Here is a 26,872-nt window from a genome sequence, read left to right on the forward strand (position 1 = left end):
TGTGTGAGGTAGCGCTAGGAAAAGACAACAAAGGCCCCATTCGTTCACACTCAGTCTCTAGCTGTCATGTAATAATATTTATTTTATTCTATTTTGCTTTGTCGCTGTCTCCCGCGTTTGCGAGGTAGCGCAAGGAAACAGACGAAAGAAATGGCCCAACCCACCCCCATACACATGTATATACATACATGTCCACACACGCAAATATACATACCTATACATCTCAATGTACACATATATATACACACACAGACACATACATATATACCCATGCACACAATTCACACTGTCTGCCTTTATTCATTCCCATCGCCACCTCGCCACACATGGAATACCATCCCCCTCCCCCCTCATGTGTGCGAGGTAGTGCTAGGAAAAGACAACAAAGGCCCCATTCGTTCACACTCAGTCTCTAGCTGTCATACAATAATGCCCGAAACCAAAGCTCCCTTTCCGCATCCAGGCCCCACACAACTTTCCATGGTTTACCCCAGACGCTTCACATGCCCTGATTCAATCCCCTGACAGCACGTCAACCCCAGTGTACCACATCAATCCAATTTACTCTATTCCTTGCCCGCCTTTCACCCTCCTGCATGTTCAGGCCCCATTCACTCAAAATCTTTTTCACTCCATCTTTCCACCTCCAATTTGGTCTTCCACTTCTCCTCGTTCCCTCCACCTCCGACACATATATCCTCTTGGTCAATCTTTCCTCACTCATTCTCTCCATGTGCCCAAACCATTTCAAAACACCCTCTTCTGCTCTCTCAACCACGCTCTTTTTATTTCCACACATCTCTCTTACCCTTAATTTACTTACTCGATCAAACCACCTCACACCACACATTGTCCTCAAGCATCTCATTTCCAGCACATCCACCTTCCTGCGCACAACTTTATCCATAGCCCACGCCTCGCAACCATACAACATTGTTGGAACCACTATTCCTTCAAACATACCCATTTTTGCTTTCCGAGATAATGTTCTCAACTTCCACACATTCTTCAAGGCTCCCAGGATTTTCGCCCCCACCCCCACCCTATGATTCACTTCCGCTTCCATGGTTCCATCCGCTGCCAGATCCACTCCGAGATATCTAAAACACTTTACTTCCTCCAGTTTTTCTCCATTCAAACTTACCTCCCAATTGACTTGACCCTCAACCCTACTGTACCTAATAACCTTGCTCTTATTCACATTTACTCTCAGCTTCCTTATTTCACACACTTTAACAAACTCAGTCACCAGCTTCTGCAGTTTCTCACACGAATCAGCCACCAGCGCTGTATCATCAGCAAACAAGAATTGACTCACTTCCCAAGCTCTCTCATCCACAACAGATTGCATACTTGCCCCTCTTTCCAAAACTCTTGCATTCACCTCCCTAACAACCCCATCCATAAACAAATTAAACAACCATGGAGACATCACACACCCCTGCCGCAAACCTACATTCACTGAGAACAAATCACTTTCCTCTCTTCCTACACATACACATGCCTTACATCCTCGGTAAAAACTTTTCACTGCTTCTAACAACTTGCCTCCCACACCATATATTCTTAATACCTTCCACAGAGCATCTCTATCAACTCTATCATATGCCTTCTCCAGATCCATAAATGCTACATACAAATCCATTTGCTTTTCTAAGTATTTCTCACATACATTCTTCAAAGCAAACACCTGATCCACACATCCTCTACCACTTCTGAAACCACACTGCTCTTCCCCAATCTGATGCTCTGTACATGCCTTCACCCTCTCAATCAATACCCTCCCATATAATTTACCAGGAATACTCAACAAACTTATACCTCTGTAATTTGAGCACTCACTCTTATCCCCTTTGGGAATACCTGGTTTAAAAAGAGGAATATACATAAGTTTTGGAAAGAGGGGCAAGTATGCAATCTATTGTGGATGAGAGAGCTTGGGAAGCGAGTCAGTTCTTGTTCGCTGATGATACAGCGCTGGTGGCTGATTCGTGTGAGAAACTGCAGAAGCTGGTGACTGAATTTGTTAAAGTGTGTGAAATAAGAAAGCTGAGAGTAAATAAGAATAAGAGCAAGGTTATTAGGTACAGTAGAGTTGAAGGACAAGTCAATTGGGAGGTAAGTGTGAATGGAGGAAAACTGGAGGAAGTGAAGTTTTTAGATATCTGGGAGTAGATTTGGCAGCGGATGGAACCATGGAAGCGGAAGTGAACCATAGGGTGGGGGAGGGGGCAAAAGTTCTGGGAGCATTGAAAAATGTGTGGAAGTCGAGAACATTATCTTGGAAAGCAAAAATGGGTATGTTCGAAGGAATAGTGGTTCCAACAATGTTATATGGTTGCGAGGAGTGGGCTATAGATAGAGTTGTGTGAAGGAGGGTGGATGTGCTGGAAATGAGATGTTTGAGGACAATATGTGGTGTGAGGATATTTTTTTAGGGGGGGGGTAAGCAATACGACTCTTGAGCTTGACAGTGGTACGACCCTTGAACACGACAGTACACGACCCTTGAACACGAAGGTATACGACCCTTGAACACGACGGTATACGACCCTTGAACACGATCGAGCAAGTAATAATAGGGTAAGAGAGATGTGTGGTAATAAAAAGAGTGTGGTTGAGAGAGCAGAAGAGGGTGTTTTGAAATGGTTTGGTCACATGGAGAGAATGAGCGAGGAAAGATTGACAAAGAGGATATATATGTCAGAGGTGGAGGGAACAAGAAGTGGGAAACCCAGTTGGAGGTGGAAAGATGGAGTGAAAAAGATTTTGAGTGATCAGGGCCTGAACATGCAGGAGGGTGAAAGGAGTGCAAGGAATAGAGCAGATTGGAACGATGTGGTATACTGACGTTGACGTGCTGTCAATAGATTGAACCAGGGCATGTGAAGCGTCTAGGGGTAAACCATGGAAAGTTCTGTGGGGCCTGGATGTGGAAAGGGAGCTGTGGTTTCAGTGCATTATACATGACAGCTAGAGAATGGGTGTGAACGAATGTGGCCTTTGTTGTCTTTTCCTAGCGCTACCTCACGCACATGCGGGGGGGGGAGGGAGTTGTTATTTCATGTGTGGCGGGGTGGCGATGGGAATGAATAAAGGCAGACAGTATGAATTACGTACATGTGTATATATGTATATATCTGTGAGTGTATATATATATGTATACGTTGAGATGTATAGGTATGTATATTTGCATGTGTGGACGTGTATGTGGGTGGGTTGGGCCATTCTTTCACCTGTTTCCTTGCGCTACCTTGCTAACGCGGGAGACAGCGACAAAGCAAAATAAATAAATAATAAATATATGTATGTGAGAAGGACAGATGGCCAGAGGGCATTATTGGATTGATAGGTGTGTAAAAGAGACTTTTGGATGTTTATGTGCTGAGAGGGGCTGCTGGAGGGATGTTTGATCACTATCTTGAGGATGCGAAGGTGAAGATTTGTAGAAGTTTGCAGAAAAGAAGAGACAATGCTGGGGAGAAGAGAGTGGTGAGAGTAAGTGAGCTTGGAAAGAAGACTTGTGTGAGGAAGCACCAGGAGAGATTGAGTGTAGAATGAAAAAAGGTGAGAGCAAATGATGTAAGGTGAATGGGGAAGGAATGGGATGTATTTAGGGAAGCAGTGGTGGCTTGCACAAAAGATGCATGTGGCATGAGAAAGGTGGGAAGTGGGCATATTAGAAAGGGTAGTGAATGGTGGGATTAAGAAGTAAGATTGTTAGTGAAAGAGAAGAGAGAGGCATTTGGATGATTTTTGCAGGGAAGAAGTGCAAATGACTGGGAGAAGTATAAAAGAAGGCGGCAGGAAGTCAAGAGAAAGGAACAAGAAGTGACAATGAGTGCAAATGAGAGCTGGGGTGAGAGAGTATCATTAAATTTTAGGGAGAATAAAAAGATGTTTTGGAAGGAGGTAAATACAGTGTGTGAGACAAGAGAAATGGGAACATCGGTGAAGGGGGCAAATGGGGAGGTAATAAGTAGTGATGAAGTGAGAAGGAGATGGAGTGAATATTTTGAAGGTTTGTTGAATGTGTTTGATGAAAGAGTGGCAGATACAGGGTGTTTTGGTCGGGGTGGTGTGCAAAGTGAGAGGGTCAGGGAGAAAGGTTTGGTGAACAGAAAAGAGGCAGTGAATGCTTTGCGGAAGATGAAAGCCGGCAAGGTGGCGGGTTTGGATGGTATTGTAGTGGAATTTATATATATAAAAAAAAAAAAAAAAAGAGGGTGACTATGCTCTTGATTGGATGGTAAGGAAATCTAATGTATGTATGGATCATGGTGAAGTGCCTGCATGCATAGAGCTATTGTACAAAAGCAAAGGGGATAAAGGTGAGTGTTCAAATTACTGATGCACAAGTTTGATGAGTATTCCTGGGAAATTTTATGGAAGGTTATTGACTGAGACAGTAAAGGCATGTACAGAGCAGTGTGGTTTCAGAAGTGGTAGAGGATGTGTGGATCAGGTGTTTGCTTTGAAGAATGTATGTAAGAAATACTTAGAAAAACAGATGGATTTGTATGTAGCATTTATAAACCAGGAGAAGGCATATAACAGGGTGGATAGAGATGCTTTGTGGAAGGTTTTAAGAGTATGTGGGGTGTGAGTTAAGTTGCTAGAAGCAGTGAAAAGTTTTTACCAAGGATATAAGGCATGTGTATGAGTAGGAAGAGAGGAAAGTGATTGGTTCCCAGTGAATGTCAGTTTGCAGCAGGGGTTGTTTAATTTGTTTATGGATGGGGTGGTTAGGGAGGTGAATGCAAGAGCTTTGGAGAGAGGGCCAAGAATGTAGTCTGTTGTGGATAAGAGGGCTTGGGAAGTGAGTCAGTTGCTGTTTGATGATGATACAGCGCTGGAGGCCGATTCGGGTGAGAAACTGCAGCAGTTGGTGACTGAGTTTGGTACAGTGCATGAAGGAAGAAAGTTGAGAGTAAATAAGAGCAAGGTTATTAGGTTCAGTAGGGTTGAGGGACAAGTTAAGTGGGAGGTAAGTTTGAATGGAGAAAAACTGGTGGAAGTGAAATGTTTTAGATATCTGGGAGTGGACTTAGCAGCGGATGGAACCATGGAAGTAGAAGTGAGTCACAAGGTGGGGGAGGGAGTGAAGGCTCTGGGAGCATTGATGAATGTGTGGAAGGTGAGAATGTTATCTCGGAGGGCAAAAATGGGTATGCTAGAGGGAATAGTGGTTCCAACAATGTTATATAGTCGCAAGGCATGGGCTATATATAGGATTGTGCGGAGGAGGGTGAATGTGTTGGAAATGAAATGTTTGAGGACAATATGTGGTGTGAGGTGGTTTGATCGAGTAAGTAATGAAAGGGTAAGAGAGATGTGTGGTAATAAAAAGTGTGTGGTTGAGAGAGCGGAAAAGGGTGTCTTTTAATGGTTTCGACACATGGAGAGAATGAGTAAGGAAAGACTGACAAAGAGGATATATGTGTCAGAGGTGGAGGGGAGAAGTAGAAGCAGGAGATCAAATTGGAGGTGGAAGGTTGGAGTGAAAAAGATTTTGAGCAATCGGGGCCTGAACATACAAGAGGGTGAAAGGCGTGTAAGGAATAGAGTGAATTAGAATGACAAGGTATACCAGGGTCGACATGCTGTCAATGGATTTAACCAGGGCATGTGAAGCATCTGGGGTAAAGGGAAAGGTCTGTGGGGCCTGGATGTGGAAAGGGAGCTATGGTTTTTGTGCATTACACATGACAGCTAGAGACTGAGTGTGAACAAATGTGGCCTTTTTTGTCCATTCCTGGCGGTGCATCACTGGGGTCTGTGTGTGTGCTATTTCGTGTGTGGTGGGGTGGCGATGGAAATGGATAAAGGCAGCAAGTATAGATATGTATATATATGACTTTGTTATCCCTGGGGATAGGGGAGAAAGAATACTTCCCACGCATTCCTCACGTGTCGTAGAAGGTGACTCAAGGGGAAGGGAGTGGGGGGCTAGAAACCATCCCCTCCTTGTATTTTAACTTTCTAAAAGGGGAGACAGAAGAAGGAGTCATGTGGGGAGTGCTCATCCTCCTCGAAGGCTCAGACTGGGGTGCCTAAATGTATGTGGATGTAACCAAGATGAGAAAAAAGGAGAGATAGGTAGTATATTTGAGGAAGGGAACCTGGATGCTTTGGCTCTGAGTGAAACAAAGCTAAATGGTAAAGGGGAAGAGTGGTTTCGAAACGTTTTGGGAGTAAAGTCAGGGGTTGGTGAGAGGACAAGAGAAAGGGAAGGAGTAGCACTACCCCTGAAACAGGAGTGGTGGCAGTATGTGATAGCGTGTAAGAAAGTAGAAGATTGATATGGGTAAAATTGAAAGTGGATGGAGAGAGATGGGTGATTATTAGTGCCTATGCACCTGGGCATGAGAAGAAAGATCATGACAGGTAAGTGTTTTGGGAGCAGCTGAGTGAGTGTGTTAGTAGTTTTGATGCACGAGACCGGGTTATAGTGATGGGTGATTTGAATGCAAAGGTGAGTAATGTGGCAGTTGAGGGAATAAATGGTGTACATGGGGTGTTTAGTGTTGTAAATGAAAATGGTGAAAAGCTTGTAAATTTGTGTGCTGAAAAAAGACTGGTGATTGGGCATACGTGGTTTAAAAAGAGAGATATACATAAGTATACATATGTAAATAGGTGAGATGGCCAGAAAGCATTAGTGGATTAAGTGTTAATGTGCTGAGAGGTACAACTGGAGGGACGTCTGATAATTATCTTGTGGAGGCGAGGGTGAAGATTTGTAGAGGTTTTCAGAAAGAAGAGAGAATGTTGGGGTGAAGGGAGTGGTGAGAGTTAGCTTGGGAAGGCGACTTGTGCGAGGAAGTACAAGGAGAGAGTGAATGCAGAATGGAGAAAGGTGAGAGCAATGGATGTAAGGGGAGTGGGGGAGGAATGGGATGTATTTAGGGAAGCAGTGATGGCTTGTGCAAAAGATGCTTGTGGCATGAGAAGCGTGGGAGGCGGGCAGATTAGAAGGGGTAGTGAGTGGTGGGATGAAGAAGTAAGACTATCAGTGAAAGAGAAGAGAGAGGCAATTGGATGATTTTTGCAGAGAAATAGTGTAAATGAGTGCGAGATGTATAAAAGAAAGAGGCAGGAGGTCAAGAGAAAGGTGCAAGAGGTGAAAAAGAGGGCAAATGACAGTTGGTGTGAGAATCATTAAATTTTACAGAGAATAAAAAGATGCTTTGGAAGGACGTAAATAAAGTGCATAAGACAAGAGAACAAATGGGAACATCGGTGAAGGGGGCTAATAGGGAGGTAATAACAAGTAGTGGTGATGTGAGAAGGAGATGGAGTGAGTATTTTGAAGGTTTGTTGAATGTGTTAGATGATAGAGTGGCAGATATAGGGTGTCTTGGTCGAGGTGACGTATGAAGTGAGAGGGTTAGGGAGAATGATTTGGTAAACAGAGAAGAGGTACTAAAAGCTTTGCAGAAGATGAAAGCCAGCAAGGCAGTGGGATTGGATGGTACTGCAGTGGAATTTATCAAAAAAAGAGGGTAACTGTGTTGTTGACTAGTTGATAAGGATATCTAATGTATGTATGACTCATGGTGAGGTGCCTGAGTATTGGCGGAATGCATGCATAGTGCCATTGTACAAAGGCAAAGGTGAAAAAGGTGAGTGCTCAAATTACAGAGGTATAACTTTGTTAAGTATTCCTGGGAAAGTATATGGGAGGGTACTGATTGAGAGGGTGAAAGCATGTACAGAGCATCAGATTGGGGAAGAGCAGTGCGGTTTCAGAAGTGGTAGAGGATGTGTGGTTTCAGAAGTGGTAGAGGATGTGTGGATCAGGTGTTTGCTTTGAAGAATGTATGTGAGAAATACTTAGAAAAGGAAATGGATTTGTATGTAGCATTTATGGATCTGGAGAAGGCATATGACAGAGTTGATAGAGATGCTCTGTGGAAGGTATTAAGAATATATGGTGTGGGAGGCAAGTTGCTAGAAGCAGTGAAAAGTTTTTATCGAGGATGTAAGATATGTGTACGAGCAGGAAAGTAATTGGTTCTCAGTGATTGTTGGTTTGTGTCAGGGGTGCGTGATGTCTCCATGGTTGTTTAATTTGTTTATGGATGGGGTTGTTAGGGAGGTGAATGCAAGAGTTTTGGAGAGAGGGGCAAGTATGCAGTCTGTTGTGGATGAGAGGGCTTGGGAAGTGAGTCAGTTGTTGTTTGCCGATGATACAGTACTGGTGGATGATTCAGCTGAGAAACTGCAAAAAAGCTGGTGACTGAGTTTGGTAAAGTGTGTGAAAGAAGAAAGCTGAGAGTCAATGTGAATAAGAGCAAGGTTATTAGGTATAGTAGTAGGGATGAGGGCCAAATCAACTGGGAGGTAGGTTTGAATGGAGAAAAACTGAAGGAAGCGAAGTGTTTTAGATATCTGGGAGTGGATTTGGCAGTGGATGGCATCATGGAAGCAGAAGTGAGTCACAGGGTGGGGGAGGGGGGGAAAGTTCTGGGAGCGCTGAAGAATGTGGGGAAGGCAAGAACATTATCTTGAAAAGCAAAAATGGGTATGTTTGAAGGAAAAGTGGTTCCAACAATGTTATATGGTTGCTTGGCATGGGCTATAGATAGAGTTGTGCTGAGGAGGGTGGATGTGTAGGAAATGAGATGTTTGAAAAAATACGTGGTGTGAGGTGGTTTGATCAAGTAAGTAATGAAAGGGTAAGAGAGATGTGTGATAATAAAAAATGTGTGGTTGAGAGAGCAGAAGAGGGTGTTTTGAAATGGTTTGGTCACAATGGAGAGAATGAGTGAGGAAAGATTGACCAAGAGGATATATGTGTCAGAGGTGAAGGGAACGGGGAGAAGTGGGAGACCAAATTGGAGGTGGAAGATGGAACGAAAAAGATTCTGAGCGATCAAGGCCTGAACATGCGGGATGGTGAAAGGTGTGCAAGGAATAGAGTGAATTGGAACGACGTGGTATACCAGGGTCGACACGCTGTCAATGGATTGAACCAAAGCATGTGAAGCGTCTGGGGTAAACCATGGAAAGCTTTGTGGGGCCTGGATGTGGAAAGGGAGCTGTGGTTTCAGTGTATTATACATGACACCTAAAGACGGAGTGTGAATGAATGTGGCATTTATCTATTCCTAGCATATGTATATATCCCTGGGGATAGGGTAGAAAGAATACTTCCCACGCATTCCTCACGTGTCATAGAGGGCGACTAAAGGGGACGGGAGCGGAGGGCTAGAAACCCTCCCCTCCTTGTATTTTACCTTTCTAAAAGGGGAAACAGAAGAAGGAGTCACGCAGGGAGTGCTCATCCTCCTCGAAGGCTCAGATTGGGGTGTCTAAATGTGTGTGGATGTAACCAAGATGAGAAAAAAAGGAGATAGGTGGTATGTTTGAGGAAAGGAACCTGGATTTTTGGCTCTGGGTGAAACGAAGCTCAAGAGTAAAGGGGAAGAGTGGTTTGTGAATGTCTTGGGAGTAAAGTCTGGGGTTAGTGAGAGGACAAGAGCAAGGGAAGGAGTAGCACTACTCCTGAAACAGGAGTGGTGGGAGTATGTGATAGAGTGTAAGAAAGTAAATTCTAGATTGGTTTGGGTAAAACTGAAAGCTGATGGAGAGAGATGGGTGATAATTGGTGCATATGCACCTGGGCATGAGAAGAAAGATCATGAGAGCCAAGTGTTTTGGGAGCAGCTGAATGAGTGTGTTAGTGGTTTTGATGCATGAGACCGGGTTATAGTGATGGGTGATTTGAATGCAAAGGTGAGTAATGTGGCAGTTGAGGGAATAATTGGTATACATGGGGTGTTCAGTGTTGTAAATGGAAATGGTGAAGAGATTGTAGATTTATGTGCTGAAAAAGGACTAGTGATTGGGAATACCTGGTTTAAAAAGAGAGATATACATAAGTATACGTATGTAAGCAGGAGAGATGGCCAGAGAGCATTATTGGATTGCGTGTTAATTGATAGGTGCGCGAATGAGAGACTTTTGGATGTTAATGTGCTGAGAGGTGCAACTGGAGGGATGTCTGATCCTTATCTTGTGGAGGCTAAGGTGAAGATTTGTATGGGTTTTCAGAAAAGAAGAGTGAATGATGGGGTGAAGAGAGTGGAGAGAGTAAATGAGCTTCGGAAGGAGACTTGTGTGAGGAAGTACCAGGAGAGACTGAGTACAGAATGGAAAAAGGTGAGAACAAAGGGGGTAAGGGGAGTGGGTGAGGACTGGGATGTATTTAGGGAAGCTGTGATGGCTTGCGCAAAGGATGCTTGTGGCATGAGAAGAGTGGGAGGTGGGTTGATTAGAAAGGGTAGTGAGTGGTGGGATGAAGAAGTAAGATTATTAGTGAAAGAGAAGAGAGAGGCATTTGGACGATTGTTGCATGGAAAAAATGCAAATGAGTGGGAGATGTATAAAGGAAAGAGGCAGGGTCAAGAGAAAGGTGCAAGAGGTGAAAAAGAGGGCAAATGAGAGTTGGGGTGAGAGAGTATCATTAAATTTTAGGGAGAATAAAAAGATGTTTTGGAAGGAGGTAAATAAAGTGTGTAAGATAAGGAAGCAAATGGGAACTTCAGTGAAGGGGGCTAATGGGGAGGTGATAACAAGTAGTGGTGATGTGAGAAGGAGATGGAGTGAGTATTCTGAAGGTTTGTTGAATGTGTTTGATGATAGAGTGGCAGATATAGGGTGTTTTGGTCGAGGTGGTGTGCAAAGTGAGAGGGTTAGGGAAAATGATTTGGTAAACAGAGAAGAGGTAGTAAAAGCTTTGCGGAAGATGAAAGCCGGCAAGGCAGCAGGTTTGGATGGTATTGCAGTGGAATTTATCAAAAAAGGGGGTGACTGTATTGTTGACTGGTTGGTAAGGCTATTTAATGTATGTATGATGCATGGTGAGGTGCCTGAGGATTGGCGGAATGCTTGCATAGTGCCATTGTACAAAGGCAAAGGGGATAAGAGTGAGTGCTCAAATTACAGAGGTATAAGTTTGTTGAGTATTCCGGGTAAATTATATGGGAGGGTATTGATTGAGAGGGTGAAGGCATGTACAGAGCATCAGATTGGGGAAGAGCAGTGTGGTTTCAGAAGTGGTAGAGGATGTGTGGATCAGGAGGTTGCTTTGAAAAATGTATGTGAGAAATACTTAGAAAAGCAAATGGATTTGTATGTAGCATTTATGGATCTGGAGAAGGCATATGATAGAGTTGATAGAGATGCTCTTTGGAAGGTATTAAGAATATATGGTGTGGGAGGTAAGTTGTTAGAAGCAGTGAAAAGTTTTTATCAAGGATGTAAGGCATGTGTATATGTAGGAAGATAGGAAAGTGATTGGTTCTCAGTGAATGTTGATTTGCGGCAGGAGTGCGTAATGTCTCCATGGTTGTTTAATTTGTTTATGGATGGGGTTGTTAGGGAGGTGAATGCAAGAGTTTTGGAAAGAGGGGCAAGTCTGCAGTCTGTTGTGGATGAGAGAGACTGGGAAGTGAGTCAGTTGTTGTTCACTGATGATACAGTGCTGGTGGCTGATTCAGGTGAGAAATTGCAGAAGCTGGTGACTGAGTTTGGTAAAGTGTTAGAAAGAAGAAAGCTGAGAGTAAATGTGAATAAGAGCAAGGTTTTCTGGTACAGTAGGGTTGAGGAACAAGTCAATTTGGAGGTAAGTTCGAATGGTGGAAGTGAAGTGTTTTAGATATCTGGGAGTGGATTTGGCAGCAGATGGAACCATGGAAGTGGAAGTGAATCATAGGGTGGGGGAGGGGGCGAAAGTTCTGAGAGCGTTGAAAAATGTATGGAAGTTGAGAACATTATCTTGGAAAGCAAAAATGGGTATGTTTGAGAGAATAGTGGTTCCAACAATGTTATATGGTTGTGAGGCGTGGGCTATAGATAGAGTTGTGTGGAGGAGGGTGGATGTGCTAGAAATGAGATGTCTGAGGACAATATGTGGCGTGAGGTGGTTTGATCGAGTACGTAATTAAATGGTAAGAGATGTGTGGTAATAAAAAGAGTGTGGTTGAGAGAGCAGAAGTGGGTGTTTTGAAATGGTTTGGTCACATGGAGAGAATGAGTGAGGAAAGATTGACAACGAGGATATATGTGTCAGAGGTGGAGGGAACGAGGAGAAGTGAGAGACCAAATTGGAGATGGAAAGATGGAGTGAAAATTTTTTTGAGTGATTGGGGCCTGAACATGCAGGAGGGTGTAAGGAGTGCAAGGAATAGAGTGAATTGGAACGATGTGATATACCGGGGTCGACGTGCTGTCAATGGATTGAACCAGGGCATGTGAAGTGTCTGGGGTAAACCATGGAAAGTTCTGTGGGGCCTGGATGTGGAAAGGGAGCGGTAGTCTCGGTGCATTATCCATGACAGCTAGAGACTGAGTGTGAATGAATGTGGCCTTTGTTGTCTTTCCTAGAGCTACCTCACGCACATGCGGGGGTTTTCATTTCATGTGTGGTGGGGTGGCGACGGGAATGAATAAGGGCAGACAGTATGAATTATGTACATGTGTATATATGTATATGTCTGTGTGTGTATATATATGTATAGGTATGTATATGAGCGTGTGTGGATGTGTATGCAAATACATGTGTATGTGTTGGGCCATTCTTTTGGCTGTTTCCTTGCTCTACCTCACTAATGCGTGAGACAGCGACAAAGTATAATAAAAAAAATAAATGTATATATATGTAAGTGTATGTGCATATGTGAGTGGATATGTCTTTCTTCTTTTTGCTGAAGATGCATTGCTAATGTGAAAAATAGTGATCAAGCATGGAAAAAAAGAAAAAGAAAAAAAAGTGGGTGTTACTGCCTACATTTTAGTTTCCATACTGGACGCTCCAGTCATGGACAAAAGTCCACATGAAAACCAGGCCTTACTTGAAATAAAAAGAGGGTTATTGAAAGAAGCAAAAGAGGAAAAATAATCTAAGTAGAAGTAAAAGAGGAAAATTAATTTAAGAAGTTTTAAGGAGGCAGACAGCCTGTCTTTTAAAAAGGTCAAGATCACAGTTGTTGGGAAAGGCATCAGGAAGTAGAGTTCAAATGCTTCAAAGTGTAGAAAAAGAATCATATCAAAATGATCAATAGTTACACAGAATGAAAGTCACCTATGGTGACAGTGTTTCATTATCAACAAATAAAAAGGCATACAATTTTGTAGAGGAACTTCTCACTAAAATGTAGTCCATGATTACCCTGCTACTGATTGTAGCACAGCCTTGAAGCTACAGGAGCCCTGCAAAATGGGTCCTGGGGTTATATGATGATTTATATACAAATGTATTTGAATTCCTTCACAGAGTATGAAATAACATACAGAGCAAAACTATCTCAACAAACTCAACAACTGTACTGTATACCATTAATGATGTTCAATATTCTTAAAGTGGCAAAAGCTGAGAAAAAGTGAATTTTCTCTTTAAGTGGTACCTATTTCTTTTTCACAATTAAAAATACTTGGTGCAAGTATCACTAGAGATCTTCACAGATCTCTAATGATGAAGAACCTTTGAGAAATTCTCCTGTAATGACTAACCAGCAGCTGTCACAAGGCTTCCTTCCTCTGGTCGATTTAGTACTTCCTTTGCTGAAGTCGAAGTTGTTGGAACTTGCTGGCTATGTTCATATGATCCACTATAAAGTGTTGCAATATTTGCTGTGCACTGAAAAGAAAACAGATACACTACTTAATACATGACAATATAACTGAAGTCTTTGTTTCTAAGCTTTGTTGCCTTTTCCTATCAAGAGCAGTACTATTTTCCTAAACCATCATTTACTGTCTGTCTCTGCATTCTAATGTACTGAGGGCCCAAAAGCAATACCAGACACATTCTTGAGAGTTAATAAAGTTTGGATTTGCAGGTCCTGGAAGGGTGGAAAACAAGAGCAAGAGAATGAAAATCCAAAAAGAGGATGAAGGAAAACAGTAAATGACACATCCGGGGAAATCATTTTCATCTATGAAACACTCAGCTATGGTTTTAAGATAAGTATCAAACCCTAAAGTGAACTTAAAAGTGAATCTTGACAAAGGAAACAATTACCAAAAAAGGAAAGAATGGGCAACAGTTCCAACCAAATTAAATGAAGGAAAATATTCTACAAAGGGTTAGGTTTATGTATATTGCCTCATATTATAGTTTGTTGGGCATCCAATTAAAAATGAAGAAAAACTTTCTCCAATTTTGAGACATGATCAACTCTAATTCTTTTCTTTTTAGAAGTTAGAGATAAGTTTCATATGAATATGTGTTAGGTTATCTAACATGCCCCTTGCATGGATGCCAGAAGTGGATGAAGGACTTAAAAATAGTTATAAAGAACATGCAATCACAGTGGAAAAATTGAAGACATCATTAGTTAAGCAAGGAGAATCCCTTTCTAAGACCTCAAAGCATGAGCTCTATCTACATATCCTTCGGGTAGGGGAGAAAGAATTCTACCTCTGAGTTCCCTGCACATCACTGAAGGTGGCTAAAGGAGGTGGGAGTGGGTGGCTGGATCCCCAAATTCTCTTCTTGTATTTCTCTTTCTAAAAGAGAGAAGAAAAGATGAAGCCAGGTAGGGAGTAATTGTCCTCCATAAAGGTTCAGGATAGGGTGTCTAAATGTGTGTAGGTGAAACCAAAATGAGAAGAGAGGTGAGATAGGAAACACGTTAAAGAAAAGAATGTGGATGTTGTGGCTCTGAATGAAACACAGCTCAAGGGTAAAGGGGAAGAATGGTGCGGAAATGTTTTAGGAGTAAAGTCATGGGTTGGTGTGAGGACAAGAGCTAAAGGAGTAACATTACTACTGAAGCAGGAATTGCGGGAGTGTGTGACAGTTTAAGAAAGTAAATTCTAGATTGATGTGAGTAAAACTGAAAGTGGATGGCAAGAGATGGGTATTTATTAGCGCTCATGCACCTGACCATGAGATGAATGATCATGAGAGGCAAGTTATTTGGAAGCATCTGAGGGAATGCTTCAGCAGTTTTGATGTAAAGGATAGTGTATCAGTCATGGGTGATTTGAATGCAAAGGTAAGTAAGGTGGCAGTTAAGGGTATAATTGGGGTGCTTGGGGAATTCAGTAAATGTGCTGAAAGGGGCAGCTGGTGGGATGTCTGTGGAGGTGAGCGTGAAGATTTGTAGAGGTTTTTGAAAAAGAGAAAATGATGTTGGGGAGAAGAGTGGTGAGAGCAAGAGAGCTTGGAAAAGAGAACTGTGTGAAGAAATACCAGTAGAAATTAGGTGTACAATGGCAAAAGCTGAAAACAAGAAAAGCAAGGGGAGTGGGCGTGGAATGGGAAGTGTTTAAGGAAGCAGTGACGACATGTGGCATGTGAAAGGGGGAGGTAGATAAATTAGAAAGGGTAGTGAGTGGTGGGATAAAGAAGTAAAGGTGTTAGTGGAAGGGAAAAGAGAGGTGTTTAGGCGGTACTTACAGGGAACAAGTGCGTATGATTGGACAATATATAGGGGAAAGTGGCCGGATGTAAAGAGGATGGTGCAGGGGTTCAAAAAGAGGGCAAATGAGGGTTGGGATGACTGATTATCAGTGGATTTTAAGTGAAATAAAATATTTTGGAAGGATGTTAATAATGTGCAACAGAAAATAAAATAAATACGAACATTGGCGAAAAGGTCAGAGGGGGAGGAAATAAAAGGTAGTAATGAAGTGAGGAGGTGATGGAGTGTAGGACTAATGAATGTTGATGTAAGGTGTATGGGTCAGGGTGGCATATGAAAAGAGACATGGAGAGCAGTTTGGTGAAGAGAGAAGGAGAGGTGAAAGTCTTATATATGATGAAATGTGCCAAGGCAGCTGGAGTGGATGGTATTGCAGTTGAATTTATTAAGAAAGGGGGGTGACTGTTGCTGATTAGTTGGTTAGGATTTTCAATGTATGTATGGATCATGAGGAGGTGCCTGGGGATTGGTGGAATGTAAATACAATGACAGTGTTTAAAATGCAAAGAGGATAAAGGTGAGTTTTCAAACAACAAAGGAATAAGTTTACTTGAGTTTACATGGTAAGTTGTAAGGGAAGGTAGTGATTGAGGGTGTAGACACGTAGAGAGCATCGGACAAGGGAGGAGCAGTATGGTCTGAGAAGTGGTAGAGGATGTAAGGATCAATATTTCCTTCAAAGAATGTGTAAAAGATATACTAAACAGATGGATTTGTATGTTGTATTTATGGATCTTGAGAAAAGCATATGATTGGGTTGATAGAGATGCCTTGTGGAAGGTCTATTATGTGGTGAGGGAGGAAAGCTGCAAGAGGCAATAAGGTTTTATCAAGGGTGTAAAGGCATGTGTAAAAGTAGGAAGAGAGGAGAATGAATGGTTACAAGTGGTCTGTGGTAGCGATGGGTGATGTCACCATGGTTGTTTAATTTGTCAATGGATGAGTTGGTGAGGGAGATAAATGAAAAGTCATGGAGACAGGGGTGAGTATGCAGTCTGCAAGGGATGAGAGGACCTAGGAAGTTTCATTTGTTGTTTGCTGATGATACAGCACTGGTGGAAGATTCAAGTGAGAAAATGCAGAAGCCGGTGATTTGAGTTTGGAAGTATGTGTGAAAGGAAGTTGAGTGTGAAGGAGAATAAAAGCAAGGTAATTTTGTTTAGCAGGGTTGGGGGGACCAGTTAGTTGGAATGCATGTATGAATGGATAAAATTTTACAGAAGTGAAGTGTTTTAGATACCTGAAACTGGACATAGCATCGAAGCAGAAGTGTCATAATATGGGTGAAAGGGTGAAAGTTCTGGGAGTGCTGAAGAATGTGTGGAAAGCAAAAATGTTAACTGGAAAGGCAAAAAAAGATATGTCTGAAGGCACTATAGTCCCAACAATATTATATAGATGCAAGACACTGGCTATAAACAAAGTTGTACAGAGGAAGGTAGATGTATTGGAAATTAAATGTTTAAGGATAATGTATGGTGTGAGGGGGTTTGATCAAGTAAGTAATGAAAGGGTAAGAAAAATGTGTGGTAGTAAAAATAGTATGGAGGAGAGTGAAGGTCAGCTGAAAGAGCTGTATCCTTTGCTTGCTTTTCACCCTCCTGCATGTTCAGGCCCCAATTGCTCAAAATCTTTTTCACTCCATCTTTCCACCTCCAATTTGGTCTCCTGCTTCTCCTCGTTCCATCCACCTCTGACACATATATCCTCTTTGTCAATCTTTCCTCACTCATTCTCTCTATGTGACTAAACCATTTCAAAACACCCTCTTCTGCTCTCTCAACTACACTCTTTTTATTAACACACATCTCTCTTACCCTTTCATTACTTACTTGATCAAACCACCTCACACCACATATTGTCCTCAAACATCTCATTTCTAGCACATCCACCCTCCACACAACTCTATCTACAGCCCATGCCTCACAACCATATAGCACTGTTGGAACCACTATTCCATCAAACATACCCATTTTTGCTTTCCAAAATAACATTCTCTCCTTCCACACATTTTTCAACGCTCCCAGAACTTTCGCCCCTTCCCCACCCTGTGATTCACTTCCACTTCCATGGTTCCATCAGCTGCCAAATCCACTCCCAGATATCTAAAACACTTCACTTCCTCCAATTTTTCTTCATTCATACTCACCTTCCAATTGGCTTGTCCCTCAACCCTACTGTACCTAATAACCTTGCTCTTCTTCACATTTACTCTCAGCTTTCTTCTTTCACACACTTTACCAAACTCAGTCACCAGCTTCTGCAATTTCTGTTGTAATAAAATGAGTGCAGCTGAGAGAGCAGAAGAGGATGTATTGAAATAGTCTGGTCACATGCAGAGAATGAGTGAAGAAAGATTGACAAAGAGGATATGTGTGTCAGAGGTGGAGGGAACGAGAAGTGGGAGACCAAACTGGAGGTGGAAGGATGGAATGAAAAAGGTTTTGAGTGATTGGGGCCTGAACATAGAGGAGGCTGGTGCCATTTCATGTGTGGCAGGGTGGCTATGGGAATGGATGAAGGCAGCAAGTATGGATATGTACATGTGTATATGTATGTATATGTCGAAATGTATAGTTATGCATATGTGCATGTGTGGGCATTTATGTATATGCATGTGTATGTGGGTTGGTTGGGACATACTTTTGTCTGTTTCCTTGCACTACCTCACTAATGCAGGAGACAGCAACTAAGTGAAAAAAAAAAAGGGGGGGGGGGGGGTAGAAACCCTCCCCTCCTTGTATTTTAACTTTCTAAAAGGGAAAAAAGAAGGAGTCATGCGGAGAGTGCTCATCCTCCTCGGAGGTTCAGATTGGGGTGTCTAAATGTGTGTGGACGTAATCAAGATGAATAAAAAGGAGATATAAATAGTACGTTTAAGAAAAGGAACCTGGATGTTTTGGCTCTCAGTGAAACCAAACTCAATGGTAAAGGGGAAGAGTGGTTTGGGAATGTCTTGGGAGTAGAGTCAGGGGTTGATGAGAGGACAAGAGCAAAGGAAGGAGTAGGACTACTCCTGAAGCAGGAGTTGTGGGAGTATGTGATAGAATGTAAGAAAGTAAACTCTAGATTGATATGGATAAAACTGAAAGTGGATGGAGGGAGATGGGTGATTATTGGTGCCAATGCATCTGGTCATGAGAGGCAAGTGTTTTTGGAGCAGCTAAGCGAGTGTGTTAGCAGCTTTGATGCACGAGGCCGGGTTATAGTGATTGGGTATTTGAATGCAAAGGTGAGTAATGTGGTAGCTGAGGGCATAATTGGTATACATGGGGTGTTCAGTGTTGTAAATGGAAATAGTGACAAGCATGGAGATTTGTGTGCTGAAAAATGACTGGTGATTGGGAATACCTGCTTTAAAAAGAAAGATATACATAAGTATACGTATGTAAGTAGGAGAGATGGCCAGAAAGCGTTATTGGATTACGTGTTGATAGGCACGTGAAAGAGAGACTTTTGAAGGTTAATGTGCTGAGAGGGGCAACTGGATAGTAGTGAAAGTAAATGAGTTTGGGAAGGAGACTTGTGTGAGGAAGTACCAGGAGAGACTGAGTGCAGAATGGAAAACAGTGAGAGCAAATGACGTAAGAAGAGTGGGTGAGGAATGGGATGTATTTAGGGAAGCAGTAATGGCTTGCACAAAAAATGCATGTGGCATGAGAAAGGTGGGAGATGGGCAGATCAGAAAGGGTTGTGAGGGGTGGGATGAAGTAAGATTGTTAGTGAAAGAGAAGAGATAGACATTTGGATGATTATTGCAGGGAAATAGTGAAGATGACTAGATGTATAAGAGAAAGGCAGGAGGTCAAGAGAAAGGTGCAAGAAGTGAAAATGAGCACAAATGAAAGTTGGGGTGAGAGTATCATTAAATTTTAGGGAGAATAAAAAGATGTTTTGGAAGAAGGTACATAAAGTGCATAAGACAGAATAAATGGGAACATCAGTGAAGAGGGATAATGGGGAGGTAATAACAAGTAGTGGTGATAAGAGGAGATGGAGTGAGTATTTTGAAGGTTTGTTGAATGTGTTTGATGATAGACTGGCAGATATAGCATGTTTTGGTTGAGGTGGTGTGAAAAGTGAGAGGGTCAGGTAGAATCATTTGGTAAACAAAGAAGAGGTTGTGAAAGCTTTGAGGAAGATGAAAGCCGACAAGGAGGCGGGTTAGGATGGTTTTGAGTGGAATTTATTAAAAAGGGGGTGACTGTGTTGCTGACTGGTTGGTAAGGATATTCAATTTATGTATAGTTTATGGTGTAGTGCCTGAGGATTGGTGGAATGCATGCATAGAGCCATTGTACAAAGGCAAAGGGGATAAAAGTGAGTGTTCAAATTACAGAGTATAAGTTTGTTGAGTATTCCTGGGAAATTATATGGGAGGGTATTGATTGAGAGGGTGAAGGCATGTACAGAGCATCAGACTGGGGAAGAGCAGTGTGGTTTCAGAAGTAGAGGATGTGTGGATCAGGTGTTTGCTTTGAAGAATGTGAGAAATACTTAGAAAAACAGATGGATTTGTACATAGCATTTATGGATCTAGAGAAGGCATATGACAGAGTTGATAGAGATGCTCTGTGGAAAGTGGGAGGTAAGGTGTTAGAAGCAGTGAAAAGTTTTTATCAAGGATGTAAGGCATGTGTACGAGTAGGAAGAGAGGAAAGTGATTGGTTCCCAGTGAATGTTGCTTTGCAGTAGGGGTGCGTAATGTCTCCATTATTGTTTAATTAGTTTATGGATGGGGGTTGTTGGAGAAGTGAATGCAAGAGTTCTGTACAGAGGGGCAAGTATGCAGTCTGTTGTGGATGAGAGGGCTTGGGAAGTGAGTCAGTTGTTGTTCCCTGATGATACAGGGCCGATGGCTGATTCGTGTGAGAAACTGCAGAAGCTGGTGACTGAGTTCGGTAAAGTGTGTGAAAGAAGAAAGCCGAGTGTAAATGTGAATACGAACAAGGTTATAAGGTTCAGTAGGGTTGAGGGACAAGTCAGTTGGGAGGTAATAAACGTTTAAATGGAGAAAAACTAGAGGAAATGAATTGTTTTAGATATCTGGTAGTGGATTTAGCAGCGGATGGAACCATGTAAGCAGAAGTGAGTCACAGGGTGGGGGAAGGGGCGAAGGTTCTGGGAGTGTTGAAGAATGTGTGGAAGGCAATAACGTTATCTCAGAGAGCAAAACTGGGTATGTTTGAAGGATTAGCGGTTCCAACAATGTTATATGGTTGGATTAGCGGTCCCAACAATGTTATATGGTTGCGAGGCATGGGCTATAGATAGGTTTGTGCTGAGGAGGGTGGATGTTTTGGAAATGAGATGTTTGAGGACAATATGTGGTGTGAGGTGGTTTGATCGAGTAAGTAATGATAGGGTAAGAGAGATGTGTGGTAATAAAAAGAGTGTGGGTGAAAAAACAGAAGAGGGTATATTGAAATGGTTTGGTCACATGGAGAGAATGAGTGAGGAAAGATTGACAAAGAGAATACATGGGTCAGAGGTGGAGGGAACAAGAAGTGGGAGACCAAACTGGAGGTGGAAGGATGGAGTGAAAAAGATTTTGAGCAATAGGGACTTGAACATATAGGAGGGTGAAAGGTGTGCCAGGAATAGAGTGAATTGGAACGATGTGGTATACCAGGGTCAACGTGCTGTCGATGGATTGAATCAGGGCATGTGAAGCGTCTGGGGTAAACCATAGCAAGTTTTGTGGGGCCTGGATGTGAAAAGGGAGCTGTGGTTTCGGTGCATTACACATGACAGCTAGAGACTGAGTGTGAATGAATAAGGCATTTGTTGTCTTTTCCTAGTGCTACCACGTGCATGCGCGGAGGAGAAGGGGGTGTCATTTTATGTGTGGTGGGGTGGCGACGGGAATGGATGAAGGCAGCAAAAATGAGTATCTACATGTATATATATATGTATGTATACGTTGAAATGTATAGGTACGTATATGTGCATGTGTGGACGTATATGTATATTCGTATATACATGTGTATGTGGGTAGGTAGGGCCATTCCTTTGTCTATTTCCTTGTGCTAGCTCAATAACGTGGGAGACAGCGACAAAAACTTTTCACTGCTTCTAACAACTTGCCTCCCACACCATATATTCTTAATGCCTTCCATAGAGCATCTCTATCAACTCTATCATATGCCTTCTCCAGATCCATAAGTACTACATACAAATCTAAGCATTTCTCACTTACATTCTTCAAAGCAAACACTTGATCCACATATCCTCTGCCACTTCTGAAACCACACTGATGCTCTGTACATGCCTTCACCCTCTCAATCAATACCCTTCCATATAATTTCCCAGGAATACTCAACAAACTTATACCTCTGTAATTTGAGCACTCACTTTTATTCCCTTTAGCTTTGTAGAATGGCACTATGCAAGCATTCCGCCAATCCTCAGGCACCTCACCATGAGTCATACATACATTACATAAACCTTAACAACCAGTCAACAATACAGTCACCTCCTTGTTTTAATAAATTCCACTTTCTACTTTATACTTTGTCGCTGTCTCCCGCGTTAGCACAAGGAAACAGACGAAAGAATGGCCCAACCCACCCACATTCACAGGTACATACATACACGTCCACACACGCACATATACATACTTATACATCTCGATGTATACATAAACACACAGAGACATATACATGTATACACAAGTACATAATTCATACTGTCTGCCCTAATTCATTCTCGTCGCCACCCCGCCACACATGAAATGACAACCCCCTCCCCCAGCATGTGTGCGAGGTAGCGCTAGGAAAAGACAACAAAGGCCACATTCATTCACACTCAGTCTCTAGCTGTCATGTATAATGCACCGAAATTACAGCTCCCTTTCCACATCCAGGCCCCACAAAACTTTCCATGGTTTACCCCAGACACTTCACATGCCCTGGTTTGTTCAATCCACTGACAGCACGTTGACCCCGAAATACCACATTGTTCCAATTCACTCTATTCCTTGCAAGCCTTTCACCTTCCTGCCATGTTCAGGCCCCGATCACTCAAAATCATTTTCACTCCATCTTTCCATCTCCAATTTAATCTCCCACTCTCTCCTCGTTCCCTCCACCTCTGACACATATATCCTCTTTGTCAATCTTTCTTCACTCATTCTCTCCATGTGACTAAACCATTTCAAAACACCCTTTTCTGCTCTCTCAACCACACTTTTTATTACCACATATCTCTCTTACCCTTTCATTACTTACTCAATCAAACCACCTCACACCACATATTGTCCTCAAACATCTCATTTCCAGTACATCCACCCTCCTGCGCACAACTCTATCTATAGCCCACGCCTCGCAATCATATAACATTGTTGGAACCACTATTCCTTCAAACATACCCATTTTTGCTTTCCAAGATAACGTTCTCGACTTCCACACATTTTTCAATGCTCCCATAACTTTCACCCCCTCCCCAACCCTATGATTCACTTCCGCTTCCATGGTTCCATCCGCTGCCAAATCCACTACCAGATATCTAAAACACTTCACTTCCTCCAGTTTTTCTTCATTCAAACTTACCTCCCAATTGACTTGTCCCTCAACCCTACAGTGCCCAATAACCTTGCTCTTATTCACATTTACTCTCAGCTTTCTTCTTTCACACACTTTACCAAACTTAGTCACCAGCTTCTGCAGTTTCTCACATGAATCAGCCACCAGCCCTGCATCATCAGTGAACAACAACTGACTCACTTCCCAAGCTCTCTCATCCACAAACAGGATGCATACTTGCCCCTCTTTCCAAAACTCTTGCATTCACCTCCCTAACAACCCCATCCATAAACAAATCAAACAACCATGGAGACATCACACACCCCTACCGCAAACCAACATTCACTGAAAACCTACTTGTACAAATGCCATACATCCTTGATAAAAACTTTTCACTACTTATAACAACTTGCCTCCCACACCATATATTCTTAATACCTTCCACAGAGCATCTCTATCAACTCTATCATATACCTTCTCCAGATCCATAAATGCTACATACAAATCCATTTGCTTTTCCAAGTATTTCTCACATACATTCTTCAAAGCAAACACCTGATCCACACATCCTCTACCACTTCTGAAACCACACTGCTCTTCCCTAAACTGATGCTCTGTACATGCCTTCACCCTCTCAATCAATACCATCCCATATAATTTACCAGGAATACTCAACAAACTTATACCTCTGTAATTTGAACACTCACTATTATACCCTTTCCCTTTCTACAATGGCACTATGCATGCATTCCGCCAATCCTCAGGCACCTCACCATGAGTCATACATACATTAATTTAATAACCTTACCAACCAGTCAACAATACAGTCACCCCCTTTTTTAATAACTTCCACTGCAATACCATCCAAACCCGCTGCCTTGCCGGCTTTCATCTTTCGCAAAGCCTTTACTACCTCTTCTCTGTTTACCAAATCATTCTCCCTAACCCTCTCACTTTGCACACCACCTTGACCAAAACACCCTATATCTGCAACTCTATCATCAAACACATTCAACAAACATTCAAAATACTCACTCTATCTCCTTCTCATATCACCACTACTTGTCATCACATACCCATTTGCCCCCTTCACAGATGTTACCATTTGTTCCCTTGTCGTACGCACTTTATTTACCTCCTTCCAAAACATCTTTTTATTCTCCCTAAAAATTAATGATACTCTCTCACCCCAACTCTCATTTGCCCCCTTTTTCACCTCTTGCACTTTTCTCTTGACCTCCTGCCTCTTTCTTTTATACATCTCCCACTCATTTGCATTATTTCCCAGCAAAAATCATCTAAATGCCTCTTCCTTCTCTTTCACTAACAATCTTACTTCTTCATCCCACCACTCACTACCCTTTCTAATCTGCCCACCTCCCACGCTTCTCATGCCACAAGCATCTTTTGTGCAAGCCATCAATACTTCCCTAAATACATTCCATTCCTCCCCAACTCCCCTTACATCCTTTGTTCTCACCTTTTTCCAATCTGTATTCAATCTCTCTTGGTACTTCCCAGACTCACTTACTCTCATCACTCTCTTCACCCCAACATTCTCTCTTATTTTCTGAAAACCTCTACATATCTTCACCTTCGCCTCCACAAGATAATGATCAGGCATCCCTCCAGTTGCACCTCTCAGCACATTAACATCCAAAAGCCTCTCTTTCCCATGCCTATCAGTTAACACATAATCCAATAATGCTCTCTGGCCATCCCTCCTACTTACATATGTATACTTATGTATATCTCTCTATTTAAACCAGGTATTCCCAATCACCAGTACTTTTTCAGGACATACATCTACAAGCTCTTCAATATTTCCATTTACAACACTGAACACCCCATGTACACCAATTATTCCCTCAACTGCCACATTACTCACCTTTGCATTCAAATCACCCATCCCTATAACCCAGTCTTGTGCATCAAAACTACTAACACACTCACTCAGCTGCTCCCAAAACACTTGCCTCTCATGATCTTTCTTCTCATGCCCAGGTGCATATGCAACAATAATCACCTATCTCTCTCCATCCACTTTCAGTTTTACCCATATCAATCTACAGCTTACTTTCGTACTCTCTATCACATACTCCCACCACTCCTGTTTAAGGAGTAGTGCTAAACCTTTCCTTGCCCTTGTCCTCTCACTAACCCCTGCCTTTACTCCCAAGACATTCCCAGACCACTCTTACACTTTACCCTTGAGCTTCGTTTCACTCAGAGCCGAAACATTCAGGTTCCTTTCCTCAAACAAACTACCTATCTCTCCTTTTTTCTCATCTTGGTTACATCCACACACATTTAGACACCCCAATCTGAGCCTTCGAGGAGGATGAGCACTCCACATGTGACTCCTTCTTCTCTTTCCCTTTTAGATAGTTAAAATATATGTTAGAAGCAGTGAAAAGTTTTTATCAAGAATGTAAGGCATGTGTACGAGTAGGAAGAGAGGAAAGTGATTGGTTCTCAGTGAATGTCGGTTAGTGGCAGGGGTCCGTGATGCCTCCACGGTTGTTTAATTTGTTTATGGATGGGGTTGTTAGGGAGGTGAATGTAAGGTTTTGGAGAAAGGGGCAAGTATGCAGTCTGTTGTGGATGAGAGAGCTTGGGAAGTGAGTCAGTTGTTGTTCACTGATGATGCAGTGCTGGTGGCTGATTCAGGTGACAAACTGCAGAAGCTGGTGACTGAGTTCGGTAAAGTGTGTGAAAGAAGAAAGCCGAGTGTAAATGTGAATACGAACAAGGTTATAAGGTTCAGTAGGGTTGAGGGACAAGTCAGTTGGGAGGTAATAAACGTTTAAATGGAGAAAAACTAGAGGAAATGAATTGTTTTAGATATCTGGTAGTGGATTTAGCAGCGGATGGAACCATGTAAGCAGAAGTGAGTCACAGGGTGGGGGAAGGGGCGAAGGTTCTGGGAGTGTTGAAGAATGTGTGGAAGGCAATAACGTTATCTCAGAGAGCAAAACTGGGTATGTTTGAAGGATTAGCGGTTCCAACAATGTTATATGGTTGGATTAGCGGTCCCAACAATGTTATATGGTTGCGAGGCATGGGCTATAGATAGGGTTGTGCTGAGGAGGGTGGATGTTTTGGAAATGAGATGTTTGAGGACAATATGTGGTGTGAGGTGGTTTGATCGAGTAAGTAATGATAGGGTAAGAGAGATGTGTGGTAATAAAAAGAGTGTGGGTGAAAAAACAGAAGAGGGTATATTGAAATGGTTTGGTCACATGGAGAGAATGAGTGAGGAAAGATTGACAAAGAGAATACATGGGTCAGAGGTGGAGGGAACAAGAAGTGGGAGACCAAACTGGAGGTGGAAGGATGGAGTGAAAAAGATTTTGAGCAATAGGGACTTGAACATATAGGAGGGTGAAAGGTGTGCCAGGAATAGAGTGAATTGGAACGATGTGGTATACCAGGGTCAACGTGCTGTCGATGGATTGAATCAGGGCATGTGAAGCGTCTGGGGTAAACCATAGCAAGTTTTGTGGGGCCTGGATGTGAAAAGGGAGCTGTGGTTTCGGTGCATTACACATGACAGCTAGAGACTGAGTGTGAATGAATAAGGCATTTGTTGTCTTTTCCTAGTGCTACCACGTGCATGCGCAGAGGAGAAGGGGGTGTCATTTTATGTGTGGTGGGGTGGCGACGGGAATGGATGAAGGCAGCAAAAATGAGTATCTACATGTATATATATATGTATGTATACGTTGAAATGTATAGGTACGTATATGTGCATGTGTGGACGTATATGTATATTCGTATATACATGTGTATGTGGGTAGGTAGGGCCATTCCTTTGTCTGTTTCCTTGTGCTAGCTCAATAACGTGGGAGACAGCGACAAAAACTTTTCACTGCTTCTAACAACTTGCCTCCCACACCATATATTCTTAAT

The 26,872-nt window shown here is 42.4% G+C and overlaps 1 protein-coding gene across 2 annotated transcripts in view; it reads right to left on the bottom strand.

Moving 5' to 3' along the window:
* Nucleotides 1-26,872, bottom strand: part of LOC139762188 (cell adhesion molecule 1-like) — a 440,794-nt gene that overhangs the window by 19,183 nt on the left and 394,739 nt on the right. For both annotated transcript variants that reach the window (XM_071686834.1, XM_071686835.1), the window contains exon 8: nucleotides 13,519-13,645. In XM_071686834.1, coding sequence (XP_071542935.1) covers nucleotides 13,519-13,645 — 127 coding nt within the window. The remainder of the gene's footprint in view (nucleotides 1-13,518; nucleotides 13,646-26,872) is intronic.

Source organism: Panulirus ornatus, chromosome 3, assembly GCF_036320965.1.
Source record: "Panulirus ornatus isolate Po-2019 chromosome 3, ASM3632096v1, whole genome shotgun sequence".
Classification (NCBI taxonomy): domain Eukaryota; kingdom Metazoa; phylum Arthropoda; class Malacostraca; order Decapoda; family Palinuridae; genus Panulirus; species Panulirus ornatus.